The sequence below is a fragment of the Loxodonta africana genome, chromosome 18 (genome assembly GCF_030014295.1).
Source record: "Loxodonta africana isolate mLoxAfr1 chromosome 18, mLoxAfr1.hap2, whole genome shotgun sequence".
NCBI classification, from domain to species: Eukaryota; Metazoa; Chordata; class Mammalia; order Proboscidea; family Elephantidae; genus Loxodonta; species Loxodonta africana.
In genome coordinates, this window is record NC_087359.1 from 26,372,882 (window position 1) to 26,394,235 (window position 21,354).

Below are 21,354 nucleotides of genomic sequence, written 5' to 3' on the forward strand. Positions count from 1 at the left end.
GGTTGCCGCTGGTGGGGGGGGGTGGTAGGTGTGGCTGTAAAAGAGCAACGTGGGGGATCTTTGTGGTGATGGAAATGTTCTGTGTCTATGAGTCCGAATCGACTCGACGGCAACAGGTCTTCCTGATCTGTTCTGACTGTACCAACCTCGGTATCCTGGTTGTGGTGTTGTAGTATGTGATGTTGTACTATGTGGTGGTATACTGTGTGGTGTTGTACTGTGTGGTGTTGTACTATGTGATGAACTATTTGGTGTTGTACTGTGTGGTGTTGTAATATGTGGTATTGTACTATGTGGTGGTGTACTGTGTGGTGTTGTACTATGTGGTGGTGTACTGTATGGTGGTGTACTATGTGATGAACTATTTGGTGTTGTACTGTGTGGTGGTGTACTGTGTGGTGGTGTACTGTGTGGTGGTGTACTGTGTGGTGGTGTACTGTGTGGTGGTGTACTGTGTGGTGTTGTACTGTGTGGTGGTGTACTGTGTGGTGGTGTACTGTGTGGTGTTGTACTGTGTGGTGTACTATGTGGTGTTGTACCATATGGTGTTGTACTGTGTTGTGTTCTGCTATGTAATGTACTATGTGGTGGTGCACTATGTGATGAACTATGTGATGTTGTAATATGTGGTGGTGTACTATGTGGTGTACTATGTGCTGGTGTACTATGTGCTGGTGTACTATGTGGTGTACTATGTGGTGTTGTACCATATGGTGTTGTACCACATGGTGTTGTACTGTGTTGTGTTCTGCTATGTTATGTACTATGTGGTGGTGCACTATGTGATGAACTATGTGATGTTGTAATATGTGGTGGTGTACTATGTGGTGTACTATGTGGTGTTGTACTATGTGCTGGTGTACTATGTGGTGTACTATGTGGTGTTGTACCATATGGTGTTGTACCACATGGTGTTGTACTGTGTTGTGTTCTGCTATGTTATGTACTATGTGGTGGTGCACTATGTGATGAACTATGTGGTGGTGTACTATGTGGTGGTGTACTATGTGATGTTGTACCATGTGATGTTGTACTATGTGATGTTGTACTATGTGGTGGTATACTATGTGATGTTGTACTATGTGGTTTTGTACTATGTAATGTTGCACTACTGTTTTGGAAAATGTCACTATTAGGGAAACTGGATAACAGGTACCCAAGTGTCTCAATATTATTTCTCACAACTGCATGTGAATCTACAGTTTACCTCAAATAAACAGTTTAATTAAACAAACAAAAACTCAGGGGGGAACCCCCACAGATGTGTATGCGCATAGGTGTGAGTGCAAAGAAAGATGAGGAAGACACCAGACTGTTCACCTTAGTTCCTCCAGGGGACGAGTCTGAAGGAAGAGATTATTTATTTATTTTTCAGCCTCTTATTGTTTGACTTGTTCCAACAAGCACGTATGACTTGGTAATGTCGTTTGGACGTATAAAATAGTCACAAAAAAACCCGTGTGGGGTAGAGATGCAGAAGGAATGGCAGAAAGCTCCAGCTAACCATCCCCGAGTCTAGAAAGATGCCCATTTTTCATCTCCATGAACATTCTGAATTTGCGCCGTGGGAACGAGGAGTGAGGGAAGGATGCAGCTGGCCCACTCTGGTACCAGGGTTATGTGGCCCCCCGGGAGGCCTCTTCTCTCTGGGAGCATGTCCCCATGTCCACTGGGGAAGTAGCTCAGGGAGGACTCACCTCCAGGGCCCTGGCCTCTGGGGCCCCACACCCCCAGCCCTCCTGAGACCTGCCTTCCGTCGTACCCTTTCGTCTTGCTCACAAACATGTGCTCACAAAAGATCAAGGACACACGGTGTAGAAAGCAGGCTATTTCAGGGTCCAAGAGCAGTGAACTTCCCTGCGTCATCACTGTGGGCCAAGAATTATCCCAAGTGCATTTCAAGTATGATCTCATGTAATCCTACTAAAACCCGATGAGATAAAGGCTATGGTTATCCCCATTCTACAGATGAGGAGACTAAGGGGGTTAGCAAACTGGTTCATGTTCCATGCCCCGCAGACAACAAGGTTGTAGTATCATCCACCTCAAGACATCACCTCTGAGATCCCCACTCTGCCTCCCCACCATCCCTGACCAAGCCCAGCCCGTCCACCACCGGCCTCCCAGACCTTTGGGCTTTCAGGAAGGAGGGATCCTTACTGAGCACCCCCGCTTTTTGGAGGCAGCAGTTAAAGAAGCTGGACCGAGGGGGAGGTTTGGGGAAGCCAGCTGGTAAAGCAGCTAATTGGTAACTGGGGTGGCAGAGCAGCATGCTCCGAGCTCATTAGAGGCCTCTCCCAATTGGAAATACCGAGAGGGGGATGCTTCTAAGATTGTCTCCCGACAGTGAGGTCAGGCACGGCCAGAAGGGCTGCTGGAGGCCAGCAGGATGCTTGGCAGCAGCTGCAGAAAAAGATTGGCCCCAGCTGGAAACAACCCCAGCCTGTCCATGTGGATGTCAAGGTGAGCTCCTTGCTGTCCATCTGCAGGAGTGGGTAGGCTGACCAGGGAGTGAAGGGGTGGCGGGCACGGGCAAGTCACGACACCCTGCGCACCCCCCTCTCCACCTGTGTCCAGTTTTATGATGGGCATTCCCAGACTCCAGGGGAGCAGGGGCTGGGAGAGCTAGATGGAAGGTTCTGGAAGGAAGGATGGGTCGTGTCTCCCACCCTGTGAAGGCCACTTCACAGGGTGGAGAGCGGAAACCAGTCAGGATATGGACTCAGCCTTTCTGAAAGTGTCTCTTGCCCTGTGTCCTCTTCCTTTGATCACACCGAATGAGGGGATTGGGATCATGTTGCCAACTATGTGCAGATTTGGGGTGTTCCTTAGGAGGGATTCACATAACTGTGTGTTTGAGAAAGAGGGAAAGAGACAGAAGACAGGCACCACAGGGGCAGATTCGTCATGATGTACCTATGACCTATAGTCCCTCCTGATACGGCCTCCTGCCACCTCTTCAACCCCAGGCCCTCACTCTTACACAGGTCCTACTAAACTCTAGTGACACTGAACTTCCATGATCCCCAAACATGCCAGGCTCCACCACCTCTGCCTTTGCTCATCTTGCTTCTCTGCCTGGAAGCCCCCACCTCACCCTATTCCTAGTGAGCAAATTCCTTGTCATTTCTCAAGACTTGGCTCTAGGGTCCCCTTGGGTATGGGGATCATACATCCTGTTTTCCCAGGACAGTTCTGCTTGACGCCTCTTGTCTCAGCAAGAGGTCCTTTCACTCTCACAGACGTCCAGATTTGGACCATGTATGATGTGGTCACTGTATTTGTTTCCTACCGTGGCCCTAACAAATACCATGACTGGGCAACTCAGAACAACAGAAATTAGAAATGTATTCTCTCACAGTTCTAGAAGCTGGAAGTCTGAAATCAAGGCATTGGTAGGGTGATGCTCTCTGTGAAGGTTCAGGGAGGGCAGAGCTGGGGAGGATCCCTCCTTGCCCCTTCTAGTGTCTGGTGGTCCTAGGCGTATCTTGGCTTGTGGCAGCACTACTTCAGTCTCTACCACTGTCTTCACACACCGTTTCCTCTCTAGGTGTCTGTCTCTGTGTCTTCTCTTCTTATAAGGACACGAGTCATGTTGGATTAGGGCCACACTACTCCCGTATGACTGCATGTTAACTAATTACATCTGCAAAGACACTATTTCCAAACAAGGTCACATTCACAGGTACCAAGGTTTAGGACTTGAACACATGTTTTTGTGGACCCAAATCAACCCCTAACAGTCGCCTTTGGGCCCCTTCCTGACTCCTGCAGGCTGAGGGGGGCTTCCCTCTCTAGGCCCCCAAGGCGTCCGCACCTGGGGCACTTCTCACACGTGTAGCTGTGCTCTGTGTATATACCTGTGCCCACCAGACTGGGACTTCTGGGCGGCCTGTCCTCTCTCTCCACCCCCAGGGCCTGCCTGGAAGCTGGCTCCCACAGTAAGCCTGTCTGGGATGAATGGATGAGTGAACCCATAGAACATTTACAATGTTCTCTTCCTGTTATTCCCCCCAGGGATCTATAAAGGGCACTGCTTCCGGATCAATCACTTCCCCGAGGACAATGATTACGACCATGACAGCTCCGAGTACCTCCTTCGTGAGTATCAAGAACACTTTGCTGCCTTTGTGCAGAGGGGAGCCTGTGGAGGGTCTGGCAGCTGGAGGAAAGATGGGCCCTGTAGGTGTGGAGGCAGTAGTTTGCTCTGGATGCTGGTGTCACTGCCTCTCGGATTCCGAAATAGTTAGATCAGAGAATAGAGTTTTGTTCAGTTTTACTGTAACTAGTGGGTGACCTGGCGGAGGCGCTGGACTCATAGGCCTGTGCCCCACTGCTGGGTAGACTGAGGCCTGGGCAGAGAGGATGCTGGTGTGGGTGTGGCTAGCTTCAGAGGAGCCAATTGGCTGGAGGTGGGACGAGGGAGGTTAAAGATACAGGCCCCGCCCAGGCCGGGCATCCCTCGGGAGATATGGCACCCCAAGTACCTTGTCCTGCTGGGACTAGATCTGCCCGCTCTAGCATTCCCTCAGCATTCTATTCTTGAAAATTCACACTAAGGCCAAAATAGCCTTAGAGGGAGCCCACTATCCCAGAAGGCTGCCTGGTGGCCTTTGGGGGAAGGTGGGGAAGGCAGCAGGGGCAGCTTCTAGTGGGCGGGCCGCACATGTCTTCAGCACCAGCTGGAGGAGCCACTTCCTCTGCCCATGGGCTACCCCTGAGCCCTTGGCCCTACTGGGGTCCTGTGCCTGGACTGCACCCCCTAGGCTGACGCCCAGTATTTGCTGAGCCCCGCAGGACAAGGCTAGCCCCACACCCTGAATCCACATCTCCTCCCTGGGAGGAGGCTGGAGCCGCAGCCAAGGCAGGAGCCTGGAAATGGAAAAGGCAGCAGCGTTACGGAGTCATTTTCCCTTCCGCATTAGCCAAGACACCTGCAGAGCTGCTCACAGCAGCACCCCTGGGGGCACAGGCCCCGGCTTCATTTATGGAGAATCGATACTAGTGCCCTCAAAAGGAGCTCAGTTCACTCTGCATCTGCTCATGGATTGGTTTTTCTAAGAGAAAGCCTTTTGATTCTGAGTCATCGAGTGAAAGAGAACAGCATGCCAGGCCTAGAACCTGAAATAATTTGGCCAGAATGCTGCCTCTCCTCACTACCCCATCACCTTCTCCTCCCTCTCCTGCCTATCTTCTGTTTCTGCTTACTGGGGGCCCACAGGAAACCAAGTAAAGGAGATTCCCAAAGGGCCACCACAGATGGTTGTGCAGGTTGCACACTGCACAACTAGAGGGATGCCGCTTGCATAGACCATGGCATGAGTTTCTCCCTTCAAGTTAATACGGCCTCTGGCCTGCACAGTTATCTGCGGCAGCCATTGGTGCTCAGCCCATGGGAGAGCTCCATCAAAAATTAACCCTAACTTAAAACCTGCCCTTCTCTTCCCAGCCCCAGGCCATCAGGTAATTCTTGAGGCTCTAGAGGTAGATTTGCCTCATGACCAACTCTGGAACTGTGATGAAAAAGGTGCCTGGACCCTCAGGAGACACTTCGCTCTCCATCTACCACTTGAACTTGCCTGCGGTTATGGGCATTGGTTCTGGCTAGTCCTCTGGCATTGGTGGTTCAGCAGTAGAATTCTCAACTCCCATACAGGAGACCCGGCTTCAATTCCCAGCTAATATGCCTCATGAACAGCCATCTTCTGTCTGTCAGTGAGGTTTGCATGTTGCTATGATGCTGAACGGATATCAGCAGATCTTCTAGACTAAGACAAACTAGGAAGGAAGGCCTGGCGATCTACTTGCAAAAATCAGCCATTGAAAACTCTGTGGATCACAATGGTCCAATCCACAACTGATCATGATGCAGGACCGGGTAGCATTTCATTCCACTGTACATGGGGTCACTATGAGTGGGGACCAACTCAACAGCAGCTAACAACAACTTTCCTCTTTACTCACCTGGCGTGTCCCCTCATGGTCGCCAGAGCTCTGACATCTCTTTCCGGGTTGGCCTCCTGACCGACCCATCAACCCAGAGGTCAGCCAGTATGGCATCCTGAGGTCCCAGCAGGAAGCAGATGACACACTCAAATGGGGTGAAGATTAAGGAAACCCAAAAAGGATGGTGCAGCACCTCAGGGCTAACAACAGCAGGGAGCCCTTGCCACTCCTAGGTGTGAACAGATGAAGGAGGCAGGTCTGGGAACCCCCAAAGAGGGGAGCAGTAAGGAACAAGAGCTAAGGCCGTTGGTGAAGGAATGCGGCCGCTTTGTCCAGCAGCCCAGTAGGAAGGCAGCGCGGGAATAACTTCCTTGTCTGCACTCTCCTCCCACCCGCCAGGCTCTGCCCCGGCCTCCCATCACTGCACCCAGCCAGATGCCAGAGGGAAGGGGCCCGCTGCATTGTCCCTGAAGGTCAGCCTCTGGACACAGAGCAGGGTGGAGAAAGGTGGAGCACCTGGAGTGTGTGTAGCCCACCAGCCAAGCTCCTGCTCCTGCTCAGCCTCAAACCAGCAGCACCCAGGAGGGCGGGCGAGCTGGGAGGGCCACAGAAGTGCTTCTCCCGAATAAAATGTGGTAACAGCACAACAGCAATTAAAGCTCATTTGGGAAGGAAATGTTCTCTTTAAGTGTATGCTGTGGGGAGACCAGCCAGGTTCATTAACAAGCCCAGAGATGCCCAAGAAGAGAAGACTGACAGCTTTGAAGCCTGTGATCTCCAGCTGCTGCTGGAGTTGGGGGATGGGCAGAACTAACTCCCCAGCAGGGGGCTGTTTTTCCACTCAGCTTCAGGGGCTGCAGGAAAAAGGGATGTTTGACCCTGGAACTGAGCTGTGCTTATGTCTCATGGTCCTTTACCTCCAGGTGCAGGGACCTGTGACATTGGACCAGAGGGGAGTGAGCAACTTTGCAGGTCAGGCGAAGGTCATGGTCACCACGACCACCCACCTGTGTTTCTCAGGCCACCCTGCTTCCCAATATTCAGTCCTCTGGCCTATGTCCGGACCGCTGATCCCAAAAAATATGGAGAGGGGCCACTGGGGGGCTGATGTTTTCAAGAGGTTAAGGTTCCTGAGAATTCATCCATTTACTCATTTAAAATGTATTGTGGGCCTGCTAGGTGCCAGGCCCTGTATCAGGCACTTGGGATATAAAAGTGAACAAACACAAAGAACAGTGCCCTCCTGGAACTGACATTCTAGTGGAGAGCTGGTGTGTCGGAGAAGGTAATGGAAGGTTCCACAGTGCTTCTGCCTGTGGGAGAGCCTGTTCATGTGCAGCTCAGGGTTCCGGGTGCAGCACACCAGACTTCCGGGCTTCTGTTCTGAGTTATGTTGCTGTTGCAGAGCTCTTGCCAATGCCCCTACTTGCAGACCCATGGCCGGATGGGGCCCATCCCTTGTGTCTTAGTCATCTAGTGCTGCTGTAACAGAAATACCACAAGTGGATGGCTTTAACAAAGAGACGTTCATTCTCTCAGAGTCCAGTAGGCTAGAAATCTGAAGTTAGGGCGCCAGCTCCAGGGGAAGGCCTTCTCTCTCTGTTGGCTCTGGACGAAGATCCTTGTGATGCATCAGTCGTCCCTTGGTCTGGGATCATCTCAGTGCAGGGACCTCAGGTCCAAAAGACAGGCTGTACTCTCGGTGCTGCTTTCTTGGTGATATGAGGTTCCCAACTCTCTGCTTGCTTCCCTTCCCTTTTATCTCTTGAGAGATAAAAGGTGGTGTAGGCCACACCACAGGGAAACTCCTCTTACTTTGCATTAGGAATGTGACCTGGTAAGGGTGTTACAATCCCACCCTAATCCTTTTTAACATAAAATTACAATCACAAAATGGAGGACAACCACAGAATACTGAATCATGGCCTAACCAAGTTAATACACACATTTTTTGGGGGGGACGTAATTCAATCCATGACACCTTGTGAAGGTCAGTATTTGAGAGGTCACTGCCCCACACCCTACCTGCCATATCGCTCCCCAAGGGGTCACGTCCACCTTGCCCTGGGCCTGGCACCCTTTTCCAGGCTCCACATTTTCAGTTTGTTGGATTATGTCTGTACAGGGTGTGAGTGTTGGGCTGCTGCAAGTCCATGGTGTGCCCGAAGGTGAGTTGGAAGGAGGTGCCCGTCCTCCAGGCAGACACACATCCTTACCGGGTGCAATGTGACGGATCGCTTTTATATGGCCTTTCTAGCAATGGTCTTGTAACTCCCACCAAATGACTGAGTGGGACTGTGCAAATAAGGTGCTTGTGGCCCATCAAGGGGATTGGACAGCTGACTAATAATGCAGATAAGAGCACGGAACCCTGCAGGGGTGGGATCATGCAAATAAGGTGTATGGAACCCTAATGAGGGGATTGGCCAGTCTAGCTACTCTGGTAGGCTTAAAATGAGCCACCCCAGAGACAGAAAGGGGGACCTCACTACCACTAAGAAGAAGAGATGGGAGCAGAGTGCATCCTTTGGACCCAGGGTCTGTGTGCTGAGAAGCTCCTAGACCCAGAAGACAAAGAGAAAAACACTATGGGGCAACTCTACTCTGACCTGCAGGGTCACTATGAGTCAGAATCGACTTGACGGCAGTGGGTTTTTGTATTGTATAACAGACATAAATGTATGATGGAAATGAATATTGGGTATTATAGATTATAGAGAGCGTGTAACTCCACCTTCAGCCAATACTTGATTGGCTGTGCTGAGAGGGGAACTAGGATTTGCGCTATTCGTTTGAACGCAGTAGCCCTGTGTATAGAGTATTGGGGGTTTAGCTTGAAAATCTAAGCCCTACCCAGGATCTTTCCAGTTGGGAAATTTGCATTTGAAAAGACATGCAGACCCACCCAGAACTGTTGAGAGAGCAAGAAATTTGCATTTGAAGGAAAGACCCATAAGAAAAAAGAAATGACTTTTGCTTTTTGAACTTCAAGCAAGCTGTTTGCCATTGGGTGCATTGAGGCAAGATGTCAGTGCCCATCAGAAGAGTCCCTTTCCAGGCCTGGAAGTTAAAGGGAACCAGAGAGTAGACAGCCTGATATGCTCACATAAAGTGACCACCTGGGGCCTCGAGATGAGTGGAAATAGGGAAGGTGCAGCCTGAAGAGATGGGCTGAATTTGGACATTGGCACCTGTTGACCCAATCCATGAAGACTAGGGATGGGAGAAGGTGAGAAAAGGCTAACTGGTCTGAAGTGCAGGGAGTTGTGTGGACTCCTGAGCCTACAGGTGGTGCCTGTTGACCTCGCCCATGAGGGCTAGGAATGAGAGAGAGAGAGAAGGGACTGGCTGGTCTGAAGGGCAGGGAAGTGTATAGAGTCCCAAGCCTAGGGCAGGTACCCATTGATCAAGCCCATGGGGGCTGGGGATGAGCTGACCAGGACCCAACTGAATGAAGAGAGAGAAAGATGTTTGACACTGTGAACTGGAGTAAATTGCTGCAATTTGATGGCTTGCTCTGGACTGGACTTTGCTTAATGAATGCAGTTGTTCAAAATTCCAACCAGAACAGAATATTCTTCAGACAAAGGAACATGCATGTCTCCTCAGAGTACTGGTTTGATAGGGACAGACAGTTTAAACACTGGCTATCTAAAACGGGGAGATAAAGCCATGAAGTGGCTGGCTTCCATGCTTTAATGAGTGTGCTTACACTCAAAATGAGGGGAACAAGGGAGAATCCTCACTGAATAGATTCCTCTTTTCCTGATGGGCCTGGGGAAGAGAGGATGGAAAAAGATGCTGATAGGATCATATGATTCAGTTATGAGTGTTGTTTGTTAACAGGATTAATTGTGATTGTAAAAATTAATTGTAAAAGCTTTCAGTATGAAAGATGCACTAAGGGGGAGGCACTGCTGGACTGTAGCACAGTGGTCAAACCTAAAGTCGCTAAAAGAATTTGCTATGCTGATACCACTGAGGCTTAGAGCAAGGGAATAATTTTCTCTCAGTTAAAGTTTATCAGACACCAGAAACGGTGAAGCCAAGATGACTTTTGGAGAACCTGACCAGATCAGATGGACACCTGCAGCAGACCTGAATGGCTGGTACCTGAGTAACCTACTACTGAAGGACTAATTGCTAATGACTGTTTTGGACTGGTAAAATGATTGGGAGGGAAAAGTTATCCTCCCGGTATGAAAGAACCATGGCCGGGGGTGACCTGCGGTGCAATGGATCCCTTTTATATGGCCTTTCTGGCAATGGTATTGTAACTCTCATCAAATGACTGAGTGGGACTATGCAAATAAGGTGCTTGTGGCCCACCAACAGAATTGGACAGCTTGCTAATAAAGCAAATAAGGTGTGTGGAACCGTGTGGGCTGTGGGACTGTGCAAATAAGGTGTATGAAAGCCTAACAAGGGGATTGGTCAGTTTTGCCGTCCTGCTAAGCTTAAAAAGAGCCACCCCAGAGGTGGAAAGGGGGAACCTCACTACCACCAAGAAAAAGCGTAGAAGCAGAGCACATCCTTTGGACCCAGGGTCCGTGTACTAAGAAGAACCTCCTAGACCCAGAAGACAGAGAAAAAGAGCTGCAACACTGGAGATGGTGTGAGATGGTGAGAAGCAGCAGGAGCAGAACCAGGAGATGGTATGAGACAGCACAGTGGGCTTCCCAGCCCTGGTGTGCCAACCCACAGACCAAAAGTGTTGAGCGCTTTTGGGCAGGAGGCTTCCTGGTGGAGTGGGGTGCCTCCAGGCAGGGATGGATTACCCAATAAGGAACATACACGGGGCTTACTTGTGCTTACTTACTAAACTGTAGTGCACAATTTCAGCATAGGCTGCAATTAAACCCATGCGTACCTTGCTCACTGTAAGCCTGTTTGTACCTTGCTTACTGGTTAATCCACCCCCGACTTTGGACATAAGGAGAAACCAGTCCTTGGAGAAGGACATCATACTTTGTAAAGTAGAGGGTCTTTGAAAAAGAGGAAGACCCTCAAAGAGATGGATTGACACAGTGACACAATGAGCTCAAACATAGCAGTAATTGTGAGGATGGCGCAGGACCAGGCAGTGTTTCGTTCTGTTGTACCTAAGGTCACTGTGAGTCAGAACTGACTTGATTGCACCTAACAGCAATACACAGCAAGCCCCCAGAACTCAGACTCCGGGCAAGTTGTGGGGGAGGAGGCACTCTACCTCTGAAGCAATGTAGATGGGAAGGAATGTTTTCACAGGGAGAAACCAACCTAAGACAGCCCCTGCCTCTAGGTACTTGTCAATAGAGCTAGGCTTGCCGGCCTGTGAAGTGAGAGAACTGAGCACCTTCGGGCCAAGCCTTGCTGGCAGAATGGGCTGTCCCTGCACATTTATTGACGGAGCTAAAGAGCTTTGTTACACTTGCCTGAGCAGGGCAAAGGCTGGGCTGAGGGGCAGAAGGGTGGAGGACCAGAGAGAGGCCTGCCTGTGGGCATGGCCAAGGAGCTGTCCTGACCCAACAACTATATCCTACGTCATTCCTGATCCTGGATTATAACCTTTTACTTCCCAAATAAATCCCATAACTGTGAATATGGTCTGTGAGTTCTGTGTAGCTATTGCAACGAATTAGCAAACCCAGCAGAGGTGTAGAGAGTGCCATGGAAGGGATGGCTGGTGTCAGAATTGGTAAAAAGTTTGGAGGGTGGAGGTATGCCTGACCTCTGCCTCATAGGAAAGAGCCTTGGGCTGTTGATGTTGGTTCTTCCCCCTTGTGAAGTTAGGGTAGGTGAGATGTCCCCACCACACCATTTTTACACCAGAGCTTGATTCAGAAGCACGGTTTGGGCTGGGCTTCAGCCCCTACTCGTCCCTCAGCCATGTGCGTTGTGCAGCGCCTGACCTGCATCACTGTCCGAGGCAACCCCAGTCAGTGTTTGCATATCCAGAGTTAAGGAATGAGGCTATATGGGAAGGAACAGGTGCTCACAGGATTTACGTGGGCAGGGTGGTTGCTCTGAGCCAGGCCAGGTCCTCAGTGACCTTAAAGGCATCAGGCTTCCCGGATTACTGAAGAGCATGGGGCACCTGACCTGGCCTTTTCTGGCCTGCATAGCTCAGGGGCACATTTCAGAAACACACAGGCAACTTCATCCTAGAGCCTGTGGCTGTGAGAAGGCAGAGGGAGGACTGGAGAGGAGGAGGTGCCAGAGAGAAGGGTTCATTTAATGCCCCAAACAATCTCCTTTCTGTGAAGCAAGGGGCATACACTGGGGGGCTCACAAAAAGGAGACAAATGCTGCCTTCAGAGGCTGAGAGACTCCAAACCAGCTCAGCTGCCCAAGGAGGTTGGAGCCTGCCAGCACTCCTGACTCCCTGTCCCCAGCCGGGGCTACTGCATGTCCCTGTGGCTGGGATTTCAACTGGGCCAGGAGATGGCAGGCACATGGGGGAGGCCAACCTCTGGGCTTCCCCTCATGCCCCCATTCTTTTCCTTCTGCCCTCCCTTCCAGTCCCAGATGCTGAGGGAAGGGAAGCCACAGCCCCTAAGCCCTTACTATGCGAGGTAGTATATTCGTTTCCTAGGGCTGCTGTAGAGGGCAGTGCTGGTTCAGTGGTAGAATTCCTGCCTCCCAAGTGAGAGACCCAGGTTCAATTCCCAGCCAGTGCACCTCGTGTGCAGCCACCACCCGTCTGTCAGTGGAGGCTAGCGTGTTGCTGTGATGCCAGACAGGTTTCAGAGGAGCTTCTAGACTAAGACAGACCAGGAGGAAGGTCCTGGTGATCTACTTCTGAAAATCAGTCAGTGGAAACAGTGGATCACAACGATCCGATACCCAACCGATCATGGGATGGTGCAGGACTAGGCAGCATTTCGTTCTGTTGTCTATGGGGTCACCATGAGTTGGGGCTGACCCGACAGCAACAATAGGGCTGCTGTAATAAATTACCACAAGCTTGGTGGCTTGAAGCAACAGAAATGTATTCTCTCACAGCTTTGAAGTCCGAAGTCTGAAAGCAAGGTGTCAGTGGGGCTATGCTCCCTCCAGAGGCCCTAGGGGGGATCTTTCCCTGACTCTTCCAGCTCTGGTGGCTCCTGGCATTCTTTGGCTTGTGGCAGCATCACTTCAGTCTCTGCGACTGTCTTTAAATCACCTTCTCCTCTTCTGCCTGTCTCCAATCTCCTTCTGCCTTTCTCTTCTAATGACACTTGTCATTGGGTTTAGGATCCACCTGGCTCATCCAGGATGCTCTCTTCTTGACATCCTTCTCTTGACTATATCTGCAAGGACACTTCTTCGAAATAAGGTCACATTTACAGGCACCAGGGGCTAGGACTTGGATATATCTTTTTGGAGACACAATTCAACCCCATACAGGTAGATATTATTAATATCCCCAGATTATAAAAGAGGGAATCAAGATGGCCATGGGAGTTACCCTTCTTGGACACCCAGCTATTAAGTGGCAGAGCAAAGGTGTAAATCTAGATCTGTGGGACTCCGTGGTCCACGGGTGCCCCACTCTGCCCAGCTGCCTCCTCCGTGACTTCAAGCACATCCTGAGCTTCCATCTTCCTCATCTGTCCCCTGGAGATGGAGATGACGATGATGATGATACTGAAGGTTGTCACTTACGAACCACATACTATGACAAGGCCCTTCGATAAGCACCTGATATGTACAAACCCAGTCATAGAAAGTAGGTACCATTATGAGCCGCATTTCACAGTTGAGGAAACTGAGTCGTAGAGAGGTGAAGTGGCTTGACTAAGGTCACACAGCCAGCACATGGCAGAGTAGAAACCACACCCAGACCATCTAATGCCAAAGCCTGTGCCCTCAGCCACCAATCAGGGCTGCCTCTCACTTCCTAGCCTTCCAGAAGCTTCACGGAGACAGTGTCCACGAAAGGGCTTCTAGGGCTGTGAGGTATCGTGCAAATGGGACACAATCCAGGCTTCTCATGACTGTTACCATGGCCTCCTGTGTGCCCACAGGGGGCTCTCTCCTCCCTTTGAGCGTGGCAGGAGTGCAGCCCACACCCACGTGGCACCTAAGTGAGTTGCGGGCAGATGTGGCTTCTGCACTTGGCACTGGGGAGAGTAAGCAGCAGGCCTGGAGCCTCACCTGTATGGGCTCCAGCTGCCCCCACCCCGTCCCGGATCCTGCCCCTCCACGCGTCTCCAGGTCCTGATGGGAACCTTCGAATCCAGGGGAAGTGTCAAGAGCTGCGGGCCTCCTGGGAATGTCCATTGTGTGCCCTGATGGGCAGCCAGCCTCACTGCCCTCTGTCGTTGTCTCCTGCCCCGCCCAGGCATCGTGCGTGCCTCCAGCGTCTTCCCCATCCTCAGCACCATCCTTCTCCTGCTTGGGGGGCTCTGCATCGGCGCCGGGAGGATCTACAGCCGCAAGAACAACATCGTCCTCAGTGCCGGCATCCTCTTCGTGGCTGCAGGTAAGCCTGCTCACCCCGGCTGTCCCCACTGGGTGCCAGCGCTGGGCCAGGGACTGGACACATGGGGAAGTATGCATTCAATATTGTCTCCACTGTCAGAGAGTACACATTCCTGTAATATCACCATGTGTAATTAACTGGAGGAGTCCCTGGGTGGTGCACCTGGTTAACACCCTCCACTGCTAACCCAAAGGTTGGAAGTTTGAGTCCACCTAGAGGGCCCTTGGAAGAAAGGTCTGGCAGCCTGCTTCTGAAAAATCAGCCATTGAAAACCCTACGGAGCCTACTGCTACTGATCACTTTGATCAAAAATTGTATAGAAGAATCCTCATCAAAAGGGGGGAAAATGTGGACCAGAATTTCAAACTTTCATGGAATCCAGACTTTCTTGAGCCATTGAGGATAGATGAACCCCCGAAACTATTGCACTGAGATAATCGTTAAGTTTTAAAGCAAAACTATTCCCTGAAGTCTTCTTTGAACCAAAAAATAGTTTATTTTAATAAGTAATGCTGTCTTGAGCATTGTGCTTTTTAAAAGACCAAATTGACAACAACCTGAAAGGCTAGATGAGAAGCTTAAGGGGCAAGAGTTTAAGTCACTGGTGGTGGGACAATTTGGAAAAGGCTGGTGAGAATGTTTGCACAACTTGAAGAGTAGAATCAATGCCTCAGTGTCACTGAGTTGTACATGTAGAAATTGTTGAAATGGTGAACGACTGTGTGTATTTTCAATAATAACAACAACAAAGTGCTCATCCAAAAAAAAAAAAAACCTCATGGAGCACATGTGGTTGCCATGAGTCAAAGTCAACGCCACAGAAACTGGTTTGTTAATTAACTTGAGAAGTCCAGGTGTGCAGAGTGCCCCAAAGAAGAAGTGCCAGGTGCTCTGCGCACCTGTATCAGGGGAGTCTGACTGAGTCAGGGAGTTGGGGAAGTACCAGGAGGAGTCATGTGAGGCCAGGACTCGAAGGAGTGGCCCGGTAAAGACAGGACAGGTGTACCCTGCAGAGGACAAAGCCCTCTTTAAGGGCCAGAAAACAAAACAAAACAAACAAAAAAATACCCATTGCCATCAAGTCAATTCCAACTTACAGTGACCCTATAGGACAGAGTAGAACTGCCCCATAGGGTTTCCAAGGTTGTAATCTTTACAGAAGCAGATTGCCACATCTTTCTCCCCCAGAGCAGCTCGTGGGTTCTAACCACCAGCCTTTCAGTTAGCAGCCAAGTGCTTAACCACTGCGCAAGAGTGGGCATGAATTAGAAACATGTGGCGTGTTACTGAGATCCATACTTCTTCAAGCTATCCTGGGTCGCACTTTCGAGGGGCAGTGGGGATGGCTCTGAAGCTGTTGCTGCCCTTCTCCTAGCTGGGGAAGTTTCTTCTCTGTAAGAACAAAGAAGTCTGATGTGCCTGGGGCAGAGCAAGCAAGGAGGCTCAGCAGAGAGCAGGGCAGACTTCCCTCCCTGTCTTGACAGCCCCAACTCCCCTGGCTAAGAGGAAGCTAAAAACACCTTCAGAATCACCCCCTGCTGCCCTCCAGAAATGTGACCCAGGAAAACCCACCCACAGAAGTATGGATCCTAGTAACATACTGCGTGCCTGAAAACCAAAAGCCAAACCCATTACTGTCGAGTTGATTCTAACTCATAGCGACCCTTAGGACAGAGTAGAACTGCCCCATAGGGTTTTCTAGGCTATAATCTTTAGGGGAGCGATCACCACTGAGTGGGTTTGAACTGCCAACCTTTAGGTTAGTAGTCGAGCACAGACCATTTACCCTACTCAGGGACCTTACCGCCTTCCCAACCACTCCAAAGGATCCCAGGTGGCATGGTCGTTAAGAGCCTGGCAGCTAACCAAAAGGTCAGCAGTTCAAGTCCACCAGCCGCTCCTTGGAAACCCTATGGGGTAGTTCTACTCTGCCCTATAAGGTCGCTATGAGTTGGAACTGACTCGATGGCACCTAACAACAACAACCATTCTAAAATGGTTGAACACTGCCAACTCTTCTGAGCCCCAGCAGAGGCAAATGAATGTGTTCCTTGCTACTGCAGACATGGAAAAATTCAAGGCTGAGGCGGGGCTCACAGCTGGTGAGTGGCCAGCTAGTGGCTCTTGGCCAGTCAGTACACTGTCGAGCAGTCAGTGTAGCGGTCAGGGTAGGCCCGAGGTTTTCTGGCCTGAGTTGCCAGTAGAGCATAGAGGGGACACCTGTCAGGGCAAAGTTCTTTTCTAACTCCAGAAGGGTCAGCGAGATGCTGGTGCTTAGCTAGAAATATCCTGAAGGTTCCAGCATTACATGTGGCGTTCAGATAAAAGTACAACAGGGCTCCCTGTCAGGAAGGGCAGGAGCCACATGACTTCTTAGGCCTCGTGCCAGTAAATAAATGTGAAAAATGTTACAAAGCAATTATTTCCTTAATTCTTATCATAGCTCCCTGTCCCATCCCAACAGTGTTTTTGCTTTCAAAGCATCTTTTTTCTCGCGCCAGACTGGTGAGGTGGAACTGCGCTGGCTCTGGGAAGGGCGCCTGAGCTCCAGTGGTTTGTGTATGTGTGTAGTGTGTGTGTCTGAGGAGTGTGGTATATGTGTATGTGTGGTGTGTGTGTGTATCTGAGGAGTGTAGTGTGTGTGTCTGAGGAGTGTGGTATATGTGTATGTGTGGTGTGTGTGTATATCTGAGGAGTGTGGTATATGTGTATGTGTGGTGTGTGTGTATATCTGAGGAGTGTGGTGTGTGTGTGTCTGAGAAGTGTGGTATATGTTATGTGTGATGTGTGTGTATATCTGAGGAGTGTGGTGTGTGTATGTATGTGGTGTGTGTGTCTAAGAAGTGGTGTGTGGTGTGTGCGTGTTTGAGGAATGGTATGTGTGTGTCTGTGTGGTGTATGTGCATGTCTGAGGAGTGGTATATGTATGAGGTATTTGTGTTTGAGGAGTGTGATGCATGTGTATGTGTGTGGTATGTGTCTGAGGAGTGGTGTGTGTGGTGTGTGTATACGTGTGGTATGTGTCTGTCTGAGAAGTATGGTGTATGTGTATTGTGGTGTGTGTGTGCCTGAGGAGTGAGAGTATGTGTGTGTCTGGGGAGTGGTGTGTGAATATGTGTGTTGTGTGTGTTAGTAAGGGTCAGGGTCTCCTTCAGCAGCTCCTGCTCTTGTTCTTCACTTGTAAAGAAGCAGGAACTGCCCTCCTCACCATGTTCCCGATGCCCTTCCCTTCTCTTCTCCTCCTGTCCCTTCTCTTCTCCTCCTGTCCCTTCTTCACCTCAGCCCAGAGCAGAGATCAGACACTCCAGGGTGGAGGGGCTGAGCAGAGGGCAGTGGGCAGGAACATACCACATTCCTTCTTCCACCTGCCTCCTTTAATGAGCCATCGGATTTTTCCAAGTGTGAACAATTAAGGAAGTCCCTGCTGTGACATTTGAATACTGTCCTGGAGTTTGTTTTGCAAGGAAAGAAGAATTACACTAACCCAACCCCCCACGTGTTAACCCCAGATGCTGTGCTAGGTGCTCAGGGCAACAGGTGACCTGACTGAGGTCACACAGTGGCAAAGGGTTGTCAGCCTCCAGAGCCCATGGTGTTCTTCGCTCTGTGTCTCTCCACTTTTATAAGAACATGCTCGTGATGGTTTAGGATCACCCCTCCCCCCCTGAGTATGACCTCATGTTAACTCACATCTTCAAATACTATTTCCAAACAGGGCCACATTCACAGGTACAGGGGTTACCCACTGCCACTGAGTCAATTCTGACCCATAACAACCCTATAAGACAAAGTAGAACTGCCCATAGGGTTTCCAAGGCTGTAGTCTTTATGGAAGCAGACTGCCACATCTTTCTCGCACAGAGTAGCTGGTGGGTTTGAACCACTGACCTTTCCGTTAGCAGTCTAGCACTTAACCACTGCACCACCAGGGCTCCATGGTACATGGGTTAGGACTTACCATATCTTTTGTGGGGACATAATTCAGTTTGTACCAGAAAGTGAGACGTCCATATGGTGGATGAAAAAAAAAAAACCTTGTTGCTGTCAAGTCAATTTCGACTCGTAGTAACCCTATAGAACAGAGTAGGACTGCCCCATAAGGCTTCCAAGGAGCACCTAGCGGATTCAAACTGCTGACCTTTAACCTTAACCACTACGCCAGCAGGGTTTCCATATGGTGGATGGCACGTGCAGTTAGGAAGATGGAGACGGTTTTTCACGTCCTGATACAGAACCGTCTCTCAGATGCGCTGTTAGGTGAAAAAGCAAGGGGCCAAAGAGTATCATGTAAATGAAAAAGAAATATGTGTATTCATTCGTGTGTGTGTGTGTGTGTGTGAGAGAGAGAGAGAGAGACTTCCAGAAGGATGTAAGAAAGAGGATAACATTGTTGCCTGCAAGAAGGAAACTGGGTGGTTAGGAGACTTGTGTTTTATTACAGTCTTCATTCAAATTTTGCTCTGTATCAACCAACCAAATTTAATTAATTAAAAGGAAAATTAACAACCAGAATAAAGAAGTACTCGTCAAGGGGAGGGGAAGACCACAGGCCTTCCTCCGACCTCCTGTTCCCTATCTGTCGGTCCAGCTGTGGGTCTAACCTCTGTCTCTCTCTGTCCCCCCTACTCCCACCTCCCGTGCTTCCCACCCACTTCCCTTTCAGGCCTCAGCAACATCATTGGCATTATCGTATACATTTCCAGCAACACAGGTGACCCAAGTGACAAGCGAGATGAAGACAAGAAAAATCACTACAACTACGGCTGGTCATTCTACTTTGGAGCCCTGTCTTTTATTGTGGCTGAGACCGTGGGCGTCCTGGCAGTGAACATTTACATTGAGAAAAATAAAGAGTTGAGATTTAAGACCAAACGGGAGTTCCTTAAGGCCTCTTCCTCTTCTCCTTACGCCAGGATGCCAAGCTACAGGTACCGGCGACGGCGCTCACGCTCCAGCTCACGGTCCACTGAGGCCTCGCCCTCCAGGGACACGTCGCCCGTGGGCCTGAAGATCGCAGGGGCCATCCCCATGGGCGAGCTGTCCATGTACACGCTGACCAGGGAGCCCCTCAAGGTGACCACTGCTGCCAGCTACAGCCCCGACCAGGAGGCCAGCTTCCTGCAGGTGCACGACTTTCTCCAGCAGGACCTGAAGGAAGGTTTCCACATCAGCATGCTGAACCGGCGGACAACCCCCGTGTGAGCCACCACCCCTTCCTCTCAACACCGGCCTCTTCCCAGAACGGCTGTTTGGATCAAACAGGAGGGCAGTGGATCCTTAGTCAATGAACTGAAGCCAAACCCAATCCTCCCTGATCCCCAGATGGTGTCGTGGCTGGCTTAGACTGGAATCGGGCCTGTGACTGACTGAAGCTGAAGACTGACTTTATCCCACAGAAGGTATTTTGATGCCTCAGGACTCTGGAGCCTCCCTGGAGGCTCCGAGAGCTTTTCTGAGGCTGGTAGCCTTGGCCAACCTGGGAAAACAAAATTGAGCCATTCTCTCCTCTTAGAAGCAAATCTAGCCAGAAGAACAGGGTTTCAGGGCCTTCCTTCCCTGCCTGGGCGCTGGGCCATCGGAAGCCTTCACCAGACGCAAGGAGGGCCTCTGGACTCTGAAAAAAAGTCAGCTGCTTTTTGAACCTGCAGTTCTTTGAACCAGAACTAAGGAAACTGAAGCTCGCTCTCTGCCTCTCTGCCTTTCTCTCTCTCCTTCTGGCAGTGGCCTGTTGTTGAAAAACAGTGATCCTGATGAGAAAGCCCTGCAGCCAACTGGTGCTTCGGCCTTTGTGCTGTCCTGGGGCTGCTTCACTCAACCTGAGGAGACTGAGGCGTAGGGCGAGGAGGCCTTTGAGGGCCTAACTGTGAGGTAAAGGCCAGGGGCTCTAGGTGTTGCTGGGCTTTCCTATCTGCTTCTGGAAGGTTCTGCCTCATACAGAAAGTGCAGGACACAGTGACTGCACTTGAGAGCCTGGAGGATTCCGCTGGTCAGATGAAAGGTGGGCATGCGGCCTCTTGTGTGATGCGCTCCACAGGCCCAAGGATGGCTGCCTAAGGAGCACCCCTGTCACGTGAGCAGAGGGCAGGGGCGGATCCTCTGACCAGCATTTGGTGTCAGGAGCCTGAACTTCTGTGCAAAAAAAGGAAAAACTGAGGGTGAACAGGGACCAAAAAAAAAAATCTCCATTTCCTAGGTGGTTATTAAACATTCATTTCCTCGTCTTAAAAAGTAGCAGTAACGCCTTTCCCAACTCCTAATATTGTAATTTATTCTGCTACCACCTGAAAGGACTCAATGGAGGAAGCCTGGATGAAAGCGCAGGCCCGGCTTTTCTTTCTGCTCCAGCACTTTGGAACTGAAGAAGTGGCTTCAGGTTTTTATAACCCTCCTCCCCCCTCCCCACCCCCTGCCCGGACCTTTTTTTTCTTTTTTCTCCTGAAGCAAAGAAAGTAGAAGCGTGGCCAGTTTCAGAAGAAAAACGCTCTCAGACACAGAGCTTACTCTCTTTTATATAAAACACATGCTTTCTAAAGATAAATGGTTTCTTACTTTTTGAGACTTCTTAATCCAATTTTGAACAGTCACCTGTGACCCCGGTAGCTGTTGTACTTAGAAGCGACGAGCAAATTCTTACCTCAGCCACCTGCTTACGGAGCCCATGGGCAGACTCAGCCCCTAGGAGTTCAGATGGGTCCATCCTGTCTGGTGATGACGTTCACCGTCATTCCCATCCTCCTTTGCACCCAGGAGAGGACCTCTCCTCCACAGGTACCACCTCCAACTGACTGCCCTGTGTACTAGTGAGCTGATGCGAGGTGTGCCAGGGCCCCTTTGTGCTTGCTCGAAACCCTTTCCTCCCGTTGAGGTTGGCTTTGTATGGTGGTGTCTTCAAGCATGCACAGCAGAGAAGGCTGAAGCATCAGGGCCTGTCCCTGCCACCTGCCCGTGCTGTAGGTCAACCT

General features: G+C 50.5%; 1 protein-coding gene across 1 annotated transcript in view; it reads left to right on the forward strand.

The window, feature by feature from the left end:
- CACNG4 (calcium voltage-gated channel auxiliary subunit gamma 4) overlaps positions 1 to 19,594 on the forward strand; it is a 67,205-nt gene extending 47,611 nt beyond the window's left edge. The window contains exons 2-4 of the mRNA XM_064270373.1: positions 4,018 to 4,101; positions 14,252 to 14,392; positions 19,056 to 19,594. Of these exons, the coding sequence (XP_064126443.1) occupies positions 4,018 to 4,101; positions 14,252 to 14,392; positions 19,056 to 19,594 (764 nt within the window). The remainder of the gene's footprint in view (positions 1 to 4,017; positions 4,102 to 14,251; positions 14,393 to 19,055) is intronic.
- The last annotated feature ends 1,760 nt before the right edge of the window (positions 19,595 to 21,354 follow it).